The sequence below is a fragment of the Hypanus sabinus genome, chromosome 4 (assembly GCF_030144855.1).
Source record: "Hypanus sabinus isolate sHypSab1 chromosome 4, sHypSab1.hap1, whole genome shotgun sequence".
NCBI lineage: Eukaryota > Metazoa > Chordata > Chondrichthyes > Myliobatiformes > Dasyatidae > Hypanus > Hypanus sabinus.
In genome coordinates this window covers 104,205,074-104,222,443 of record NC_082709.1, presented here as the reverse complement: position 1 = coordinate 104,222,443, position 17,370 = coordinate 104,205,074, and the positions used below count along the sequence as shown (strand labels likewise).

The 17,370-nt window shown below is 38.7% G+C and overlaps 1 protein-coding gene across 1 annotated transcript in view; it reads left to right on the top strand.

Moving 5' to 3' along the window:
- Nucleotides 1–17,370, top strand: part of vwa8 (von Willebrand factor A domain containing 8) — a 476,539-nt gene that overhangs the window by 1,176 nt on the left and 457,993 nt on the right. The window contains exon 2 of the mRNA XM_059967797.1: nt 614–691. Within this exon, the coding sequence (XP_059823780.1) occupies nt 614–691 (78 nt within the window). The remainder of the gene's footprint in view (nt 1–613; nt 692–17,370) is intronic.

The following is a 17,370-nucleotide window of genomic DNA, read 5'->3' as shown; positions in this document are numbered from 1 at the left end:
ACGTCCTTTGAAATTACCCCTTCTCTGTCCTCTGATTTTAGACATTTCAACCTTGGGAAAAAGGATACTTTTGGTCTACTCTAACTATGATTCTCATAATCATATAAACCTTGTATCAGATCTTTCCTTAGTCTCCGCCACTCCAGAGAAAACAACCCCAGCTTGTCCAGCCTCTCATTATAGCACGCACCCTCTCACCTTCTGCACCCTCTCCAAAGGCTTGACATCTTCCTAAAATGGTGTGACCAGAAATGTCTGCCACACTCCTGCTGTGGCTTAACTACAATTTTGTAAAGCAGCAACATAACTTCCTGACTTTGCTGATGGAGTTTAACCTGGCTAAATATGAAGGTCACCTTTGAAGGTCAAATACAAAGAAGACAGTACACTGTTAAGGGCAAGAATCTTACCAGTATTGTTGAACAGAGGGATATTGGGGTCCCTGAAACTGGCTACACAGGTTGATAGGGTGGTCAAGAAGGCACATGGTATGCTTGCCTTTATTATCGGGGCATTGAGTTCAAAAGTCAGGAGGTAATGTTACGGCTTCATATTTAAGTGACAGATTATTTGAGAATGTACAAATCACTGTACCTTTTTTGAAAATTTGTAGGAGACACAGTAAGCATTGGTGATGTTCACTTTAAGTTGAAACAACCGAAACATCCTGAACTAGTCCCTTTGAAACACAGTAAGTATTTTTACTTTTGTACTTAAGCCTTTTCATGGGATGATGAATTACAGTCGGCCCTCCTTATCCGTGAGGGATTGGTTCCAGGACCCCTAGCAGATACCAAAAAGTCCCTTATTCAACCTGTCACAATGAGGTGGACCTTAGGATCCACCGGAACCCCAGACCTTATTTAATGTGTCTCAGTGCGGTGGAAATTAGGACCCAGTGGCGGAGCTCTGAATCTGCAGTGTTTCTGTTCACGAAAATAATCACAATCACGATTGAAATAAAGTGGAAATAATAAAGCGATCTGAAAGAGGTGAAACACCATCAGTCTTTGGAAAAGCGTTAGGCTACAGTCGGTCAATGGTCGGAACAATTTTAAAGGATAAAGTGAGAAAGGCCCTGCCCGATGAAAGCTACAATTATTACTAAGCAACGCAGTGGTTTAATTATTGGGTTTTGGGGTTTGGGGGTTTTGATCCTCCACATCAACCAGGCACGGATGGAGAGCGTGCTCGGAAGTGGTCTGTAACTGGATCGAACTCAGGAACTTCCCGAGCCCGGCACTGCGACATACGTTCTTAAGTGTTTTATATGCATAGAAAGGTAAAATATATACTATATACTAAGACAAACTTTTGACTAACTGACGCTAAATAATACTGGATGTACCTGTTCCGACTTACGTAGTAAGAGAAATTCCAATTTTTTTCCAATCCCAATCCACGGTAACCTACACACATCCTCCTGTACACTTTAAAACATCTCTAGATTACTCATAGTACCTAATACAATGTAAATGCTACATAAAATAGTTGTTACACTGCATTGTTTAGGGAATAATGACAAGAAAAAAAAGACTGTAATGCTTGAACAACGAGTGCTGGAAGATCACTTCCGGGTTTTCTCGATTCGCGGTTGGTTGAATTCGCACATGCGGAATTCGTGGATAAGGAGGACTGACTGTACTTTATTAGGATTGTAAAAGTCTGGTAGATTGTAAAAATAGTTTTTAGTCAAAGACAATAATTATGAAGACATTCTTCCTTCTTGGAACAGGAAACTGTTTTCTTAAAGTCATTGATGTTAATATTGGACAGCAAATGGAAGGTTTGTTTTTCAAGACCATTCTTTCAGGCCATTAAAACAATGATGAGGAGCACCCTCCTTGAACCTTGGCAGCCTGTGTTATGTGGCAAGTGCTCCAGAGCTCTCTTGGAGGGAGCTTCAGACCTCTAATTCAGCAACAACAATCAGGATCGTTTGGGTCTTGGAGAAGACTCAGGGAATGGTGGTGGTCCCAGTATCCTCTTTGATGGTGGTTATGAATCTGTGAGCATCCATTTCTCATTTTGATAAGGTGATCGTGAGGTGGATGAATGTGGTCCCTCTAACAAGGCTTATTAAATTCAGCACCAGGACAAATCATCGCTATGATCCTACACTTCCATTTACTTCTTCCACCACCGGTGCTCTATAGCTGAAATTTGTACTGTATGAAAAATGAGGCAGTTACTTGCCTAGGGTACTTCGATAGCACCTTCACCAAGTACAAGGACATCGGATGTATGGGAGTTTGTTTTCTGAACTACAAATCATCCTTTTTTTGGAAATCTTGGAATGTCTTACCCAGCATTACTAAGGAATACCATCACTGGAACATCTGCATATGTTTAGGAACATGACACAGGACCAACTTCTCAAGGCCATGGGTAAAAATCACTGACTTTGCCAGTAGTCCCACCACCCTCAAATAAATCAATTAAGTCCAGCAGCCCACAGTTTCAAAGTATTTTGTGTTCATTTTTGGTGGCTCATTACCTATCACATATTGCCCTTACATTTGTGGAGGCTGAAGTTGATGTTAACATACTAGATTAATTTGAGAGCCAGAGAATTGATCACCCTATTAAAAGTGTGTTGGAAGACTGTTGGAACATCACAAGAAGATTGTTTTAAATTTTGGGTAGCTGAGTTCTTAATTCACTGGGAATATGTTTGCTGGATTATGCAATATATCCCACAATAGCTTTTTCAATAACCCCACTTCATTTTTTTTCTAATAAAAGTTTTACTAACCATTTATCAGTATATACAGCAGAACTGGTTGCCATCATTTTGAGCTTACAGTGGGGTGGAGGAAATTTGTCGTTGCAAAGTTGTAATTTGTTCAGATTCTTTTTTAGTCTTAAACAGGTCATTCTAGCAGTAGGTCAGATTTACCGCTGGAAGCTCTTCAAACTTTATTTTATTTTCAAAGTATTGGTTTACATTTTCTCTTCTTACGGGTCCCTGCACATTGAGGTGTTCAGGGGAATGAGCTGGTTGATTGTTTGGTCAAAAAGCTGTTAAAAGTTCAACTGTGGATATAGACCTTCCACTTAGCAAATCAGTAGCTAAGGGGTTGGTGGGTCTAAGAGTTAGATAATTATGGCAAGATTTGTGGGATAATGGGCATAAGGGGAGACACCTTTACAGAATACATAAAACTGTTGGATTGATGGGATAAGGGGGTAAAACAAGAAGGGAAGAATATTAATTCAACTTAGAATTGGAAATGCTAAGCTTAATTATTCCTTATATCTTGTTGGAAAACATCACTCTGGGGTGTGTGCGTTTTGTCATCATTATGAAACAGTTAAACATATTCTTTTACAATGTGAAGCATATAAGGTTGAAAGAAAGCCAATGCAGGCTGCACTACTATCTTTGGGGGTTGATAGTTTTCATTTAAGTACTTTGTTATGGAAGTGACTTTAATTTAACTCACAATAATGTCTTTCATTACTTACAATTTATTGGGCCTTGTGGGGGTAATTTAGTTTTCATTTGATAAAGAACTATTTTATCTCCCAACTCTCTACACCATACCCCAGTCCAGTTGACAGTGGAAATGCACCTTAAGTTGGACTGCCAACCTCCATTAAAAGTCAGAAGAAGAAGAAGAATTACATATCATATTTCTTTCTTTGAACCTTAAGTGTCTAAATTTATCAAGTTGATTCTCTCACCAATTCCTTTGATTCCATCTTTGGTTTTCCTCTGCACTGCCTCTCTGAATGGATGCTGAATGTGCTATGTGTGGTGAACCTAGAAATCCATTCCATTGTCCAGATACTGATTAGCTAAGCTCTAAATAAGATCTAAAATTAACTTGTATATGTATTAATTTGTGCTAATTTACCAATCAGTGCAACACTTGTAATCTCAGCCAACAGCATTTCAAAGACATAAACAGGTTACAGATGATTCTTGGAATCCTTGAGTGATCTTGGGAGTTTTTATACATAAAAAGAACAGTTCTTTCAGAGGAAGATGATTGGAAGCAACTTCTGTGGGCCAGTGTAAGACAGGTACCAGAAACTAGAGACTTTCAGCCTGTAATAGAATAGGTAGGAAAGGACCAGTTGGCATGGTATATTTAGATTTTGGGAAGGCATTCAATGAGGTCTCATACAATGGGTTCATCACTAAAGTTAGAACACATGTTATTCACTGACATTGATTGAATATTGGTTATTGGAGAGAAAGCAAATAGTAAAGAAAGATTAAGCAGATGGATTATTGCTTGGATTCCAGACTTTCACAATCTACATCATCAGTTTGGATGAGGTGACTAAATGCCATATATCCAAGTTTACTGATGATACTAAATTAGGTGGGATTGTGAGTATGGAGGAATATGTAAAGAGGCTTCAGTGGACAAACTGAAAGACTGTGGGAGATCATGGCAGATGGAATGCAATGTGGGGAATATGTGAAGTGATCTGAAAAACAGTGTGTTTATTAAATGGTGAGGGATTGGTTGGTGTTAATATTCAAAGAGACCTTGGACATAAATGGTTGCAGACTAACATTCAGGAGCAGCAATGATTAAGAAGGTAAATGGCATGCTACTAGATCCATCATGAAGTGATTTGAATACAGCATGAGGTCTTTTTGGCATTATATGGGTCTGTTAAGACAGCACCTGGAGTATTCGGTACAGTTTTGGTCTCCTTGTCTTAAGAAAGAATGTACTTGCCGTAGTGGGAGTACCTTAGTATTCCAAGACTGGCAGGTTTGTTGTAAGAGGAGAGAGTGATTGGAATGAGACTCTGTTTTCTGAAAATGTAAAGAAAAGCTGGAATCATACAGTAAGTTAGGCAGCATCTGTGAAAAGAGAAACAGTGGGTGGAGGATCATTGATTTGACAATGGGTCTTTAATTCTCACAGGGGAATTGATCTGAAACATTAACCCTGTTTCTCTTTCCAGATATGCTGCCTGATTTACTGAGTGTTTCTAATATTTTCTATTTCACTATTCCAGCTGTGGCATTTTCTTTTTGGTTTTCATTTACTGTATTCACTAATGTTTCGAAGAATGATAGGTCACATTAGAACATACAAAATTTTTATAGGGCTTGATCGGCTTGATGCAACTGGAGTGTTTGCTTTTGTTGATGAGCCTAGGACCAGGAATCATGGTTTAAAATAAGAGCTAGGCTCTTTAGGACTGAGATGAGGAGAAATTGATTTACAAACTGGAACACTGTGGAGACTTACTAGATTTTTGACTGTTAAGGGCTGATTGGTTAGTTAATTGCCTACTATAGTTGCTCGTAGGTTTAGTTGTGTATCAAGAGAATCAGAAGGTGTAATGGACATGGAAGAGAGAATTGATCACAAGGAAAACAAATGGGATTGGTAGGATTCCCCTGAAAGCCAACATTGTCTCAGCTGACAATTGATGTTGTAATGAAATATGAAAATGTGAAAGGAGTGAATAGAGGGACTTTTGAGTATAGGAATGCAAACAATTAAAAATGAAAGGATAATTTCAAATAGCTGTTTAAAATGGGATTTCAAAAGCAGAAGAAAGAAAACTTCATTTCAGATGGTCAGAAAGATGTTAAAGCCTCATAGAATGTGCAACAGAGGTAAATAGTGAAAGGCTTTACTTACAGTAATAGACTGGATACTTTTAATTTGAATGTGGCTTAAGAGGGATCATGCAAGTGTTAAAGAAAAGTTAAAACACAATTTGATGTAAATCCAAACAATGTATCTTGCCCAGTCCATCACCAGAATATCAGAGGGAATGACTGGTGGAAACTTTTCTTTATAGAAGGTTATCAGGAGATGAGCTGCTATTTCAAACTCCTGACCTGGGACTCAACACCTCCCTTTGCAACTGGATCCATGACTTCTGGACCAATAGATCAGTAATGATAGGTAGCAACAATTCGGCCATGATTATTCTGAACACTGATGGCCCATAAGAGCATAAGACAAAGGAGCAGAATTTGGCCATTCAGCCCATTGAGTCTGCTCTTCCATTTATTATCCCTCTCAACAAAATTATCGTGCCTTCTCCCCATAACATTTGATGCCCAGACTAATCAAGAACCTATCAACCTCCACTTTAAGTATACCCAATGATTTGACCTCCACAGCCATCTGTGTCAATGAATTCCACAGGCTCTCCACCCTCTGGTTAAAAGAATTCCTCCTCATCTTTTTTCTAAAGGGACATCCTTCTGAAGCTGTGCCCTCTGGTTCTAGACTATTTCACAGAAAGAAACATCCTCTCCACTCAACTCTATCTGTTTTTCAATATTGAACAGGTTTCAATCAGATTCCGCCCTCATTCTTCCAAACTCCAGGGAGTATAACCCAGAGCCATCTAATGCTCACATGATAACCTTTTCTTTCTCAGAATATTTCTCTTGAACCTCTCCAATGCTAGCACATCTTTTGTTTGATAAGGGGCCCAGAACTGCTCACAATTTTCCAAGGACTGTCTGGCCAGTACCTGATAAAGCCTTAGAATTACATCCTTGCTCGAATATTCTAGTCTTTTCAAAATGAATGCTAATATTTCATATGTTTTCCTTACCACTGATTCAACCTGCAAATTAACCTTAAGGGAATTGTGCACATGGACTTCCAACTCCCTTTTGCACCTCTGATTTCTGAATTTTCTCTCCACTTAGAAAATAATCTTTGCCTTTATTCCTTCTACCAAAGTGTGTAACCATACACTTTGCCCATTCTCCCAATCTTTCTTAGCCCTTCTGCAATCTCTCTTTGTCCTCAGCACTATCTGCCTCTCCATCTATTTCCATATCTTTTGTAGATGGGCCCCAAAGCCATCAATTCCATCATCCAAATTGTTGATATATAATGTGAAAAGAAGCGGTCCCAGTACTGAACCCTGCAGAACACCACTTGTCACTGGCTGACAACCAGATTGGGCCCCCTTTATTTCCACCCTTTGTTTCCTGCCAGTCAGTCAGTCAGTCTTCTGTCCATGCCAGTATTTTCCAGTAATACTATGGTCTCTTATCTTGTTAGCTGTCTCATGTGTGGAACTTTATCAAAAACTTTTTGAAAATACAAGTAAACAACATCCACTGTTTTTCCTTTGTCCCCATTATTTCATCAAAGAATTCCAATGGAATTTTTTAGGAAAGATTTCTCCTTAAGGATATCATGTTGACTTTGGCCTACTTTATCATGTGCTTCCAAGTACCCTGAAACCTTATCTTTAATAATGGACTCCAACATCACTGAACTCACTACTAAGCAGCTGATTATTGGCTTCAAGAGGAGGAAACCAAAGCCATGAGCCAGTCCTCATCAAGGATCAGAGATGGAGAGGGTCAGCAACTTTAAATTCCAAGATGTTAATATTTCAGAGGACCTGTCCTGGGCCCAGCACACAAGTGCAATTATGAGGAAAGCATGGCAGCACCTCAACATCCTTAGGAGTTTGTGAAGATATGGCATAACATTTAAAACTTGACGAACTGCTGGTAGAGAATATATTGACTGGCTGCAACAGCCTGGCATGGAAACACCAATGCCCTTGAATGGAAAATCCTGCAAAAAGTAGTGGATACAGCCCAGTCCATCATGGGTAAAGCGCTCCCAACCATTGAGCACATCTACAGAGTGCTGTCACAGGGAAGCAGTGTCCGTCATGAGGGATCCCCATCACTGGGGTTATATTTTGTTCTCACTGCTGCCATGAGAAAGAAGGTACAGGAGCTGCAGGACTCACACCACCAGGTTAAGGAACATTTATTACTCCTCAATCATCAGGGAACCAGAGGGGATAACATCACTCAACTTCACTTCCCCCATCACTGAACTGATCCCACAACCTATGGACTCACTTTTAAAGACTCTTAAATTCATGTTCTCAATATTTATTGCTTATTTTTTTCTTTCTTTCTGAATTTGTACAGTTTGTTATCTTTTGCACACTGATTGTCCACCTTTTCGGTGCAGTGTTTCATTAATGCTCTTATGGTTATTGGGTTTTTGAGTATGCCTGGAAGAAAGTGAAACTCAGGTTTGTATAGTGACAAATATATACTTCTATAATAAAATTAATTTGAACTCTATAATTTCTTGCACCACTTCCTCAGCCCTCATTCATCAGTACAACCATCCTGTTCTGCCCTGTCTAGCATATGGTACTGGGAGTAATCAAGAAATTATAACCTTGGAGGTCCAGCTCTTCAGCATTTTCCCTAAATCTCTGTACTCACTCTCCACCCCTTTTATTTGTGTCATTGGTGCCAGTGTGCAGCACAACCTCTTGAGAATATTCTGTAGCCACATTGAGACATGCTGAACCCTTACATTGAGGAGACATCATCCTTGTGTTTTTTTTGTGGCTACAGAGTCTCTTGTCCATCTTCCTAACTATTTAGTTTCCTATCACTATCGCTCTTTCTGACTTTATCCTTCCTTGCTGAGCCTCAGAGCCATCTGCCACTGGGTACTGCTTCTGTGCCCTGATCCGTCATTCCCCCTCCCCTCAGCAATATCCAAAGAGGTATTGCTTACTGCTGACTCCCTTTACTTCTCCAGGAGAAGGATTGGCAACATTTCCACAATCTCTATCAGCACATGTGTACCACAAGGCTGTGTGCTTTGCCCCCTGCTCCACTCGCTTTATGCTTATGACTGTGAGGCTGAGCACAGCTCCAATGCAATATTTAAGTTTGCTGACAATAGCACTGTTGTAGGCTGAATCAAAGGTGGTGACGAATCAGCATATGGGAGAGAGATTGAAATGCTGGTAGAGTGGTGCCACAATAACATCTCAGTCAATGTCAGCAACACCAGGGAGCTGATTATTGACTTCAGGAGGAAGAAACCAGAGGTCCATAAGCCAGTTCTCATCGGGGGGTCAGAGGTACAGAGGGTCAGCAAACTTTAAGTAGCTTGGTGTTATCATTTCAGAGAATCTGTCCTGGGCCTGAGACGTAAGTGCTATTACGAAGAAAGCACAACAGTGCCTGAACTTTCTTAGAAGTTTGCGAAGCTATCTAAAACTTTGATAATTTTCTGTTGATATGTGGTGGAGTTGTATCATGGCCTGGTATAGAAACACCAATGCTCTTCAACAGAAAATGCTATAAAAAGTAATGGATATGGACTAGTACATCATAGGTAAAGCCCTCCCTGCCATTGAGCACATCTACATGGAGAGCTGTCGCAGTAAAGCAGCATTCATCATCAAGGAACCCCACCATCCAGGCCATGTTTTTCCCTTGCTGCCACCATAAGGAAGGATGTATAATAGTCTCAGGTCCCATACCGCCAGGTTCAGGAACAATCAGCCATCAGGCTCTTGAATCAGCTCTATCAATGAACTGTTCCCACAACCTATGGAGTTACTTTCAAGAACTCTTCGTCTCATATTCTCAATATTTATTGCTTATTTACTGTACTTATTATTCTTTTCCCCTTTCGTATTTATACCTTTTGTTGTCTTTTGCGTATTGGTTGTTTGTCCTGTTGGGTGCAGTCTTTCACTGTCTATTGAGTTTCTTGGACTTACTGTGTATGTCTGCAAGAAAACAAATCCCAGAGTTGTATATGGTGACATATATGTGCTTTGATAATAAATTTATTTTGAACTTTGAATTTGGTGATCACGCATCTATTATCTGAAACCTGCATGCTGGGTGTGACCTCCTCGGTTTTCTGCCTCACAGATTCAGTTCCAGCTCCAGACCCTTGACCTTGGATACACTTCTTGCAGATGTAGTCATCAGGGAATCTGTTAGGTACCCCGAAATACAAAATCTGACAGGAAGAGGATTCCACTGCCTGAACTAGCATCCTACCTAAGCTTGTTACATCTTCTCTTCTCAAGCTTAAGTTATAGCCCAAGTCTGTTAAGCCAAAACCTGACAACTCAAATACTCATTCACTCCAACAATAACCACTTTGCTTACACCTCACTTTTTTTTATTGGCCTTAGCTAAGTTACTAATTACCCAAGCAATTTCCCATTCCACATACAAGTCCCGACAGGCTGCTTTTTAAAACTGGCATATAAAGTCCACAAGGAACTTTCTCCAGTTCACTTCGCGATCTCCCACTCCGCAGACAAGTCCCAACAGGCCTTGATCATTTTATAAAACTTGGCACATAAAGTTTGCCAGGAACTGTCCCCAACTCACTCTACAATCTCTTGTTCTCCAGCAAGACTATGTCATTGGCCACTACTCTGCTCCCTATATCCAATAGCTAGATTTGTCTCTAATTCTATCTAAAGTTTGCATATGATAGGACTAAAGAGGGTGAATCTGAAGTAATGATGAGTTGGAATACAAGGAGAAGAAGAGCAAGTGATGTGGTGTCGGCAGAAATTTTCCCTTCATTGTCAGCAAAGCTGCTCATTGACTTTATGAATGGGGACGGTGTTGACATCAATGGTGGTGAGATTGAGAGCTTCAAGTTCCTAGAAATGAATATCCAGATAACCTGTTGTGGTCCAACCACATAGATGCCAGAGCCAAGAAGGCTCACTAGTGCCTCTTCTAGCTCAGGGATGGGCTACAGAAATTTAGCATGTTCCCTTTGAACCTGACCAACTTTTTATCAATGCACCCATAGAAAGCATCCTCGCCAGATGCATCACAGCTTAGTATGGTGACTGCTTTGCTGTGATCGCAAGAAACTGATGAGAGTTGTGGACACAGCTAAGTGCATTACAGAAACTAACCTCACCTCCATGGACTCTGTTTACACTTCTTGCTGCCTCAGTGCAAGCAACCTGTGTAATCAAGGATGAAAGAGATTTTGCAGATGCTAGAAATATAGAACAACACACAACAAATGCTAGAGGAACTCAGCATGGCTGTAGGGACTCAGCCCAAAATGTTGACTGTTTATTCCCCACCAAAGATGCTGTCTGACCTGCTGAGTTCCTCCAGCATTTTGTGTGTGTAGAATAATCTAGAACTCCACTCACCCCCATTAGAGCGTAGATACAAAAGCCTGAAAACACGGATGACCAGGCTCAAGTACAGTTTCTTTCCCAGGATTATAAAACTATTGAATAGTCCCCTAGTATGATGAGATGGATTTTTGACCCCACAATCTACCTCGTTATGGTCTTCTACTTTATTTTCTTTCTGCACTGCACTTTCTCTGGAATTGTATTTACTTTAATTTCATACTGTTATTGTTTTTCCTTGTACTAACTCATTAGACTTTTGTAATAGATTGATATGTATGGATGGCACACAAAACAAGATTTTCAGTGTACTTTGGTACATGTGACAATAGTAATAAATATAATCCTATTCAAACGCATTTTCAAACAGATTATGAACAGCATTAAGGCTACTATAGGATCCACTGGCTAATGGAATGGCTGTCATCATACTGATTATATTTTTGAAATAGCATAGAGTGAGTGATTGTGTTTTGATTATATTAGATTCGATAATCTAATGTAGTTGCTTAATGTTGGTCTGTAAAATTGGACAAGTGATTGTTAACATCTTTCAAATTTGTCAATTAGAAAGGTTAATTTTGGAATTGTCAACTTTGTGATATATTTAGTTTACTTTATTAATATTAACTAAAGTAGATTAATTGATTATCTTGGCATAGGTTATTGCTACATACAGTTTGATTATTTTGGTAAAGTAATATTTTGGTAATGTGATGTCATGCTGCTTAAATGTGATTTGCTGTGAGTGTGTGTTGTATTCTTCAACTGACCATAAAATGAGCTAATTCCCCACAGATGTTTGCATTTCATTTGCAATGATGCCTGCAATTTTCCACTGAAGAATTACTATTAATACATTGCCGCTTGAAGGAAGCACAAACTAAAATTGATACCAACTTCTTAACATTTTCGTTTGTAATCAAAATGGCTTTCCTTTATTATTAACTTAGGTTTTTGTGGCTCCACAGTCTTCAGGTTTGATTTAGTGTGTGCTGTATGTTTGTCTATCCCAGTGATTCTGCAGTTTTGTTGAGCAAGTGGACATTGAAACCATTAAATTTATAGGCCAAAGGTTAAATGATAGGATGTAAGTAACTTTGGTGTTAACTTACTAAAAAGGAGTTGAAGATGCATTTTAACTGTTTGTATTTCTACTACATACTGAAACTAGTAGCTCTGATCCAGGTATATATTCATTACCTCAGCCTAGGAGGCATTCTTCATAAGTAGAGCTGAATTACAGGTATTGGCCCTCCAGTATTAGGAAGGGGGATGTTTGTGCAGTGACTGTGTTGTAAAGAAGGGGACTTGCAGCATTGATCTATTTCTCATCTGCATCTACTTGCACAGTGCTGTAGCAGTTTTGTGTATTGCACTGTACTGCTGTTGCAACAAAAAACATATTTCATGGCATATGTGAGAGATGATTACCCTGATTCTGATATGGGTCTCTATTGTGGACTGTGAGTAGCAAGGGGCTGGGAGAGGGAAATCATGGCTAAGAAAAGGGGAAGGGAGAGGGGAGGGAGTGGGAAGCACCAGAGATATATTCTGAAATGATCAATAAATCAATTGTTTGGAATCAAATGACCTTGGTGTCTCAGGGTTGGTGTGTCTGCACCCGCACCACCCCTAGCCCCGGCACTCCTTCTTTGCCACTTGTCCCACACCCGTCCCATGGCACTCCACCCTTAACATTTCCAGCATCCTCTGCTTCTGCCAGATTTACAAAATTGTTCTCCGCTCCACATTGACAAATACAGTAGCATGCAAAACTCTTTGCTATATATGTGCCTAAAACTTTTGAATGGTTGTGTACTTATGAGAAATAAGTAATGATTGTGAGCAACAGCAATTTGTATTTATATAGAAAAGCAAATAAAAAAACACTGCAGATATGTGAAAATTGAAAGAAATATTTCAAATTAGTCATTTTTCATCAGAACAATTTTGATGAAGTATCATTGACTGAAAATGTTAACTCCTTCCACAGATTCTGAGTGAGTTGTTGCGTAGCCCCAGTATTTTCTATTTCTAATACATGTGATCTGATCTGAAAGTGAATCTCATAGGCTCCTTGTCTCTGTAAATTCACATGGAGCCACAATGCAGATATATGTGGCAGAGTTTACTCAAAACTCTTTGGAACCTAGCAGCAAAGTTTCAATGTTGAAATGTCCTGGGAGTAATGCTAGCTGGGTCATTCAGGGAAACTGGCCTTGGCATACTTCATTCCAGAGTACACTGTGTACTCATTTGACACCAGTCAATAGGCAAGCAACTTGTGCACATCCAGCTGGTTGTAATCATGTACAATATATCTGTAAGTCCCTTTGTTGATTCCTGTCTTGCTAGCTATTGAATGACCTGCACCATTGCTTGATAACATCCACACTATTATTGACCAACCATAATGTGTTGGTCATTTTGATCCACTAGCTAGTTGCCACTGTCATTGTAGTGTCCTCTCCAATCACTGTCCTAATGCGATCTGAATGTCTTGCCATTGGAAGAAGAAAAGGAAATCAATGAAAGTGAAGAAGAAATCTCTCTTGACACACCCTACACACCACCCTGACTGGTTTGAGGCACCAAGGAATAGGTTGCATTAGAGTTTCAAAAATGATGTGGAGCCAGTCTGTACCAGGCATGTGAAAAGTCCTCAAAATTTTCACAAGACCCCGGAGCTATACAGTCACTACATGAAATAAATTTCAAACAGCAAAAGGAGCATAAATTTGTTTCAAATTCTCACATTGTTGACTGCCACACGATGCATCTTATCCACAGGGCAATATATCCACACTGATCTATCAATCATGTCACGGTCACATTGGATTTGTTGTCGTATGCACAAGTATATATATGCAGAGGTGCAATGAAAAATCTACTTGCCAAAGCATCACAGGTACTTGCGTCAGATAGCAGCATTCACAAGAAAAACATAAACATGAATTATATGCAATTTGTACAAGAAAATACATACGGTAATTATAGATTTTAAAAGATCCACTTAAATGCTAACTGATCAAAGTGGTCATGGAAATGCTGACTGATCAAAGTGGTCATGGTGCTGCTAAACTCTAGTGATTTGAGTTATGGTGATTGGTTTGTGAATCAAATGGTTGAAGGGAATTAGCTGTTCTTGAACCTGCTGGTGTGGGACTTCAGGCTTCTGTACCTCCTGCCTGATGGTAGCTGTGTAAAGATGACATGTTGAACGGTGGAGATCTTTGAGGGGTTTTACCTCCTTGAGGCAGTGCCACCTGTAGGTACTAGTTGGAGGGATGTACCCTTGATATATTGGGTGGTGTCCACTAACCTCTGTGGCTTCTTATTTTCATATACATTTGAATGCCATACCAGACTATGATGAAACCAGTTAGGATAGTTATAGTCTTGGCTTCATTAAGGCATAGTATTGTACCTCCAAGTACTTCACTTCATGTTATTCTCTAGCAGAAATATTATCAGTATTGCAATGATTTAAAATGGTGATGGATATTTATATAGTTAATGTAACTTTGTTTACATGACAAAACATTTTGTCCAGTTAAATTTCCTTAATAAATTACACTGTCCAATTTCTGTTTGGATATGTTTATGTGAATTCACCATTGTAGTTGCTTCATTTAGCACCAAGTTCACAAATTAAATGTATTTTGAAGTTTTTACACGTTGATTTGTTTCTTTGGGAATCGATATATTTTGAAAAATATAATAGATAATAAAAACATGGACAAAATGTAATATTTTTGTAATTCATGAATCCTCCCCCAAAATCCTGAACATAATTGTGGTACGTTTGTTCAATGCTGTGACTGAATTGAATTTGCATTGAGCTTTTTGAGCACATGTATAGAGTTTTCAAGAAAGCATCTATAATGCTCACTCAGTTGTACTGATGGAATGATTTTCCTTCACTATACAGCAGTATAGTGAAAGAAAATACGTTCAATTGATTTTCAAAACTATTTGAATATATTAGATCAAATATAAAGTCTTTGTTCACCAAAGATAATTTTCAACAATCATTTTGCTGTTTAATCTTTTTCAAAAGAGGCTCTTGTATCTTAGATGTAGCTGTAATCTTTAGAACTCAAAGTGAACTGAGCTCACAAAAACATGATGATTTTGTACCATATTCAAAAAAAGGTAAAATTTAAACAAAAATTTTACTTCTAAAATTACATCTGATTATTTCTCATGAATGCTGACATTTTAACAGCTAGTAGCTATAAGGTACAAACAAACCCTTTTCCCTTTTTCCATTAGATTTTATTCATAACTATAATTATTTGTATCAGAACCGACGATTGTGCTGTAGATCATCAATCTGTTTATTTATTGGTACATTGTGGAATGGCCCTTTGAGACACAATGCCCAGACACCCGTGATTTAATTGTAGCCTAATTATGATACAATTTACAATGACTAGATAACCAACTGGTATGTCTTTGGATGGTGTTCTACAACTGGAGCACCTGGAGAAATCCTATGCATTCCACACTCCTTCCGGATGATGTTGGAATTGAATTCTGAACTTTGATTCCCCGACCTGTAATAGTGTCGTGCTGACCATTATGCTACTGACTCATCGCCTTTTCTGTTTGGCACTGCGTTTTTCAGCCTTTACATGCTTTTGTTTGATATAGCTCTTTCTCTTCTCCCCTGCCCCCTCCCTCTTCCCCTCTGTTGGATTAGATCAGTGGTTCTGAAACTTTTTGGGTTACCGTCCCCTTGGCTCCCAGACCACATCCTCAGTGACCCCCTCTCCTGGCCTTTACATAAAAACTTTAAAGAATTTTGATTTATGATGCAAGGTGAAAGAAAATAAGAACTGCAAATTCAAAGCAGTGACAAATAATAGAAAATAAATTCAAATCAATTTCAAGCCACAAATAACATTATTACTTCATTTAATTATAGTAAAAAGAATTCTCATCAACAATTTTAGAGCATTCAATAGTAGTTCAACTATTCAATACTTCATTGCAATGAGATGGATGGGCTTGGCCCAGTGATAGGAGCTTCTCAACACTGGGCTAAATGGCACTCAGGAAGAGTCTTGGATCTCTATGTTCAGTAATTTGCAGTCTGTTTCATTGCTTTGAAAGAAGTTTGGCGTCTGCACTGAAATTGCACTTCACTAAATATGAAGTTGGAAAGGCAATAAAGAACATCTTGGCCTTTTTCTCCATAGTGCAGGATGGCATTTATAGATTACTTTCTGCAACTAAAAGCTTGATATAAATTTTTTGAAACTAGGTTTCAGTTCAACGTCACTTTGGAGTGAGATCAGTTCTTCCTCCATCCTTCCTGTTATTTCCTCATTAGAAATGTTCAGGAATGGATTTATTACTCAATCTGAAGTTTGGATCGATACAAAATCCTGAATTTCTCTATCATGTCTTTATGCAGCTCACTCAGGTGGGCACAGAATACCTGAAGATCATCATCTGATATTCTTTCTTTCTCTTCCAGCTCAGGATCAGAAATTGGGACAGGTTGCGACAGCCAATGTTACACTTAGATAGGGTTAACTTGGAAAGAAATGTGGAGACAACTGTTTTGACTTAGATAAGGTTCACATCATTTCCATACAGCTAAAGACTAATTTCATTAAACTTTGTGAATGATTCTGACATTTAAGCAATGTCATGCTTAATATTCTTGAGTTTATTATTGAATGAAGTATTTGAGTTTTCAAATAATTTTATGACAGATTCAAAAAATGCATAGAAGTGTCTCAGGCAATTTCCTTTTGTGAGCCATCTTATTTTGTGTGCAACAGTAAATGTGCAAACAGTTCATCATTCTCAATACAAAGCTCTCAAAATAGTCAAGACTTGAGAGCATGGGACTTGATTTTACTTACCACTGTGATAACAGTATTTAATGATTTGTGTGGTTGATTTCTTGTTTTTTTGTGTGACAAAATGGTATCTGTGAATTGCACAGTAAATGATCAATATGTTAGGTGCAGCCTTTTTCAAGAAAATAATAACCCCATGGTTGCATCCTGTCATCAATGGTGCTCCATCTGTTGCACAAGTGAGAATTTTGTTGAGTGGAATGTTGTTCTCTTTGAAAAATTGTGAAACAACTTGAAATATTGATTTTCCCTTATCTGTTTCTAATTCCAATGTAAATAATAACTCTTGAACCATGCTGTCCTCTTTTATGAAGCAAACGTAACAAAAAGACAAAGATTTGTTGCCTGACAAAGTTGACTCATCAACTGCAGAACAAATTCTGTTCTAAGTATGTTACAAAATAAGTCTTCCACGTTCTCAGATGTTTCATCTTTGATGAGAGTTGTCGCTAAGCAGAATCACTTTAATGATTTTGTCTGGTGACTCTTGCAAAACTGTACTTGGATCCTTCCTTACTGCTGGCAGAATCAGTGCTCCGACTGTATCGCACTTTCCAGATTTAGCAAT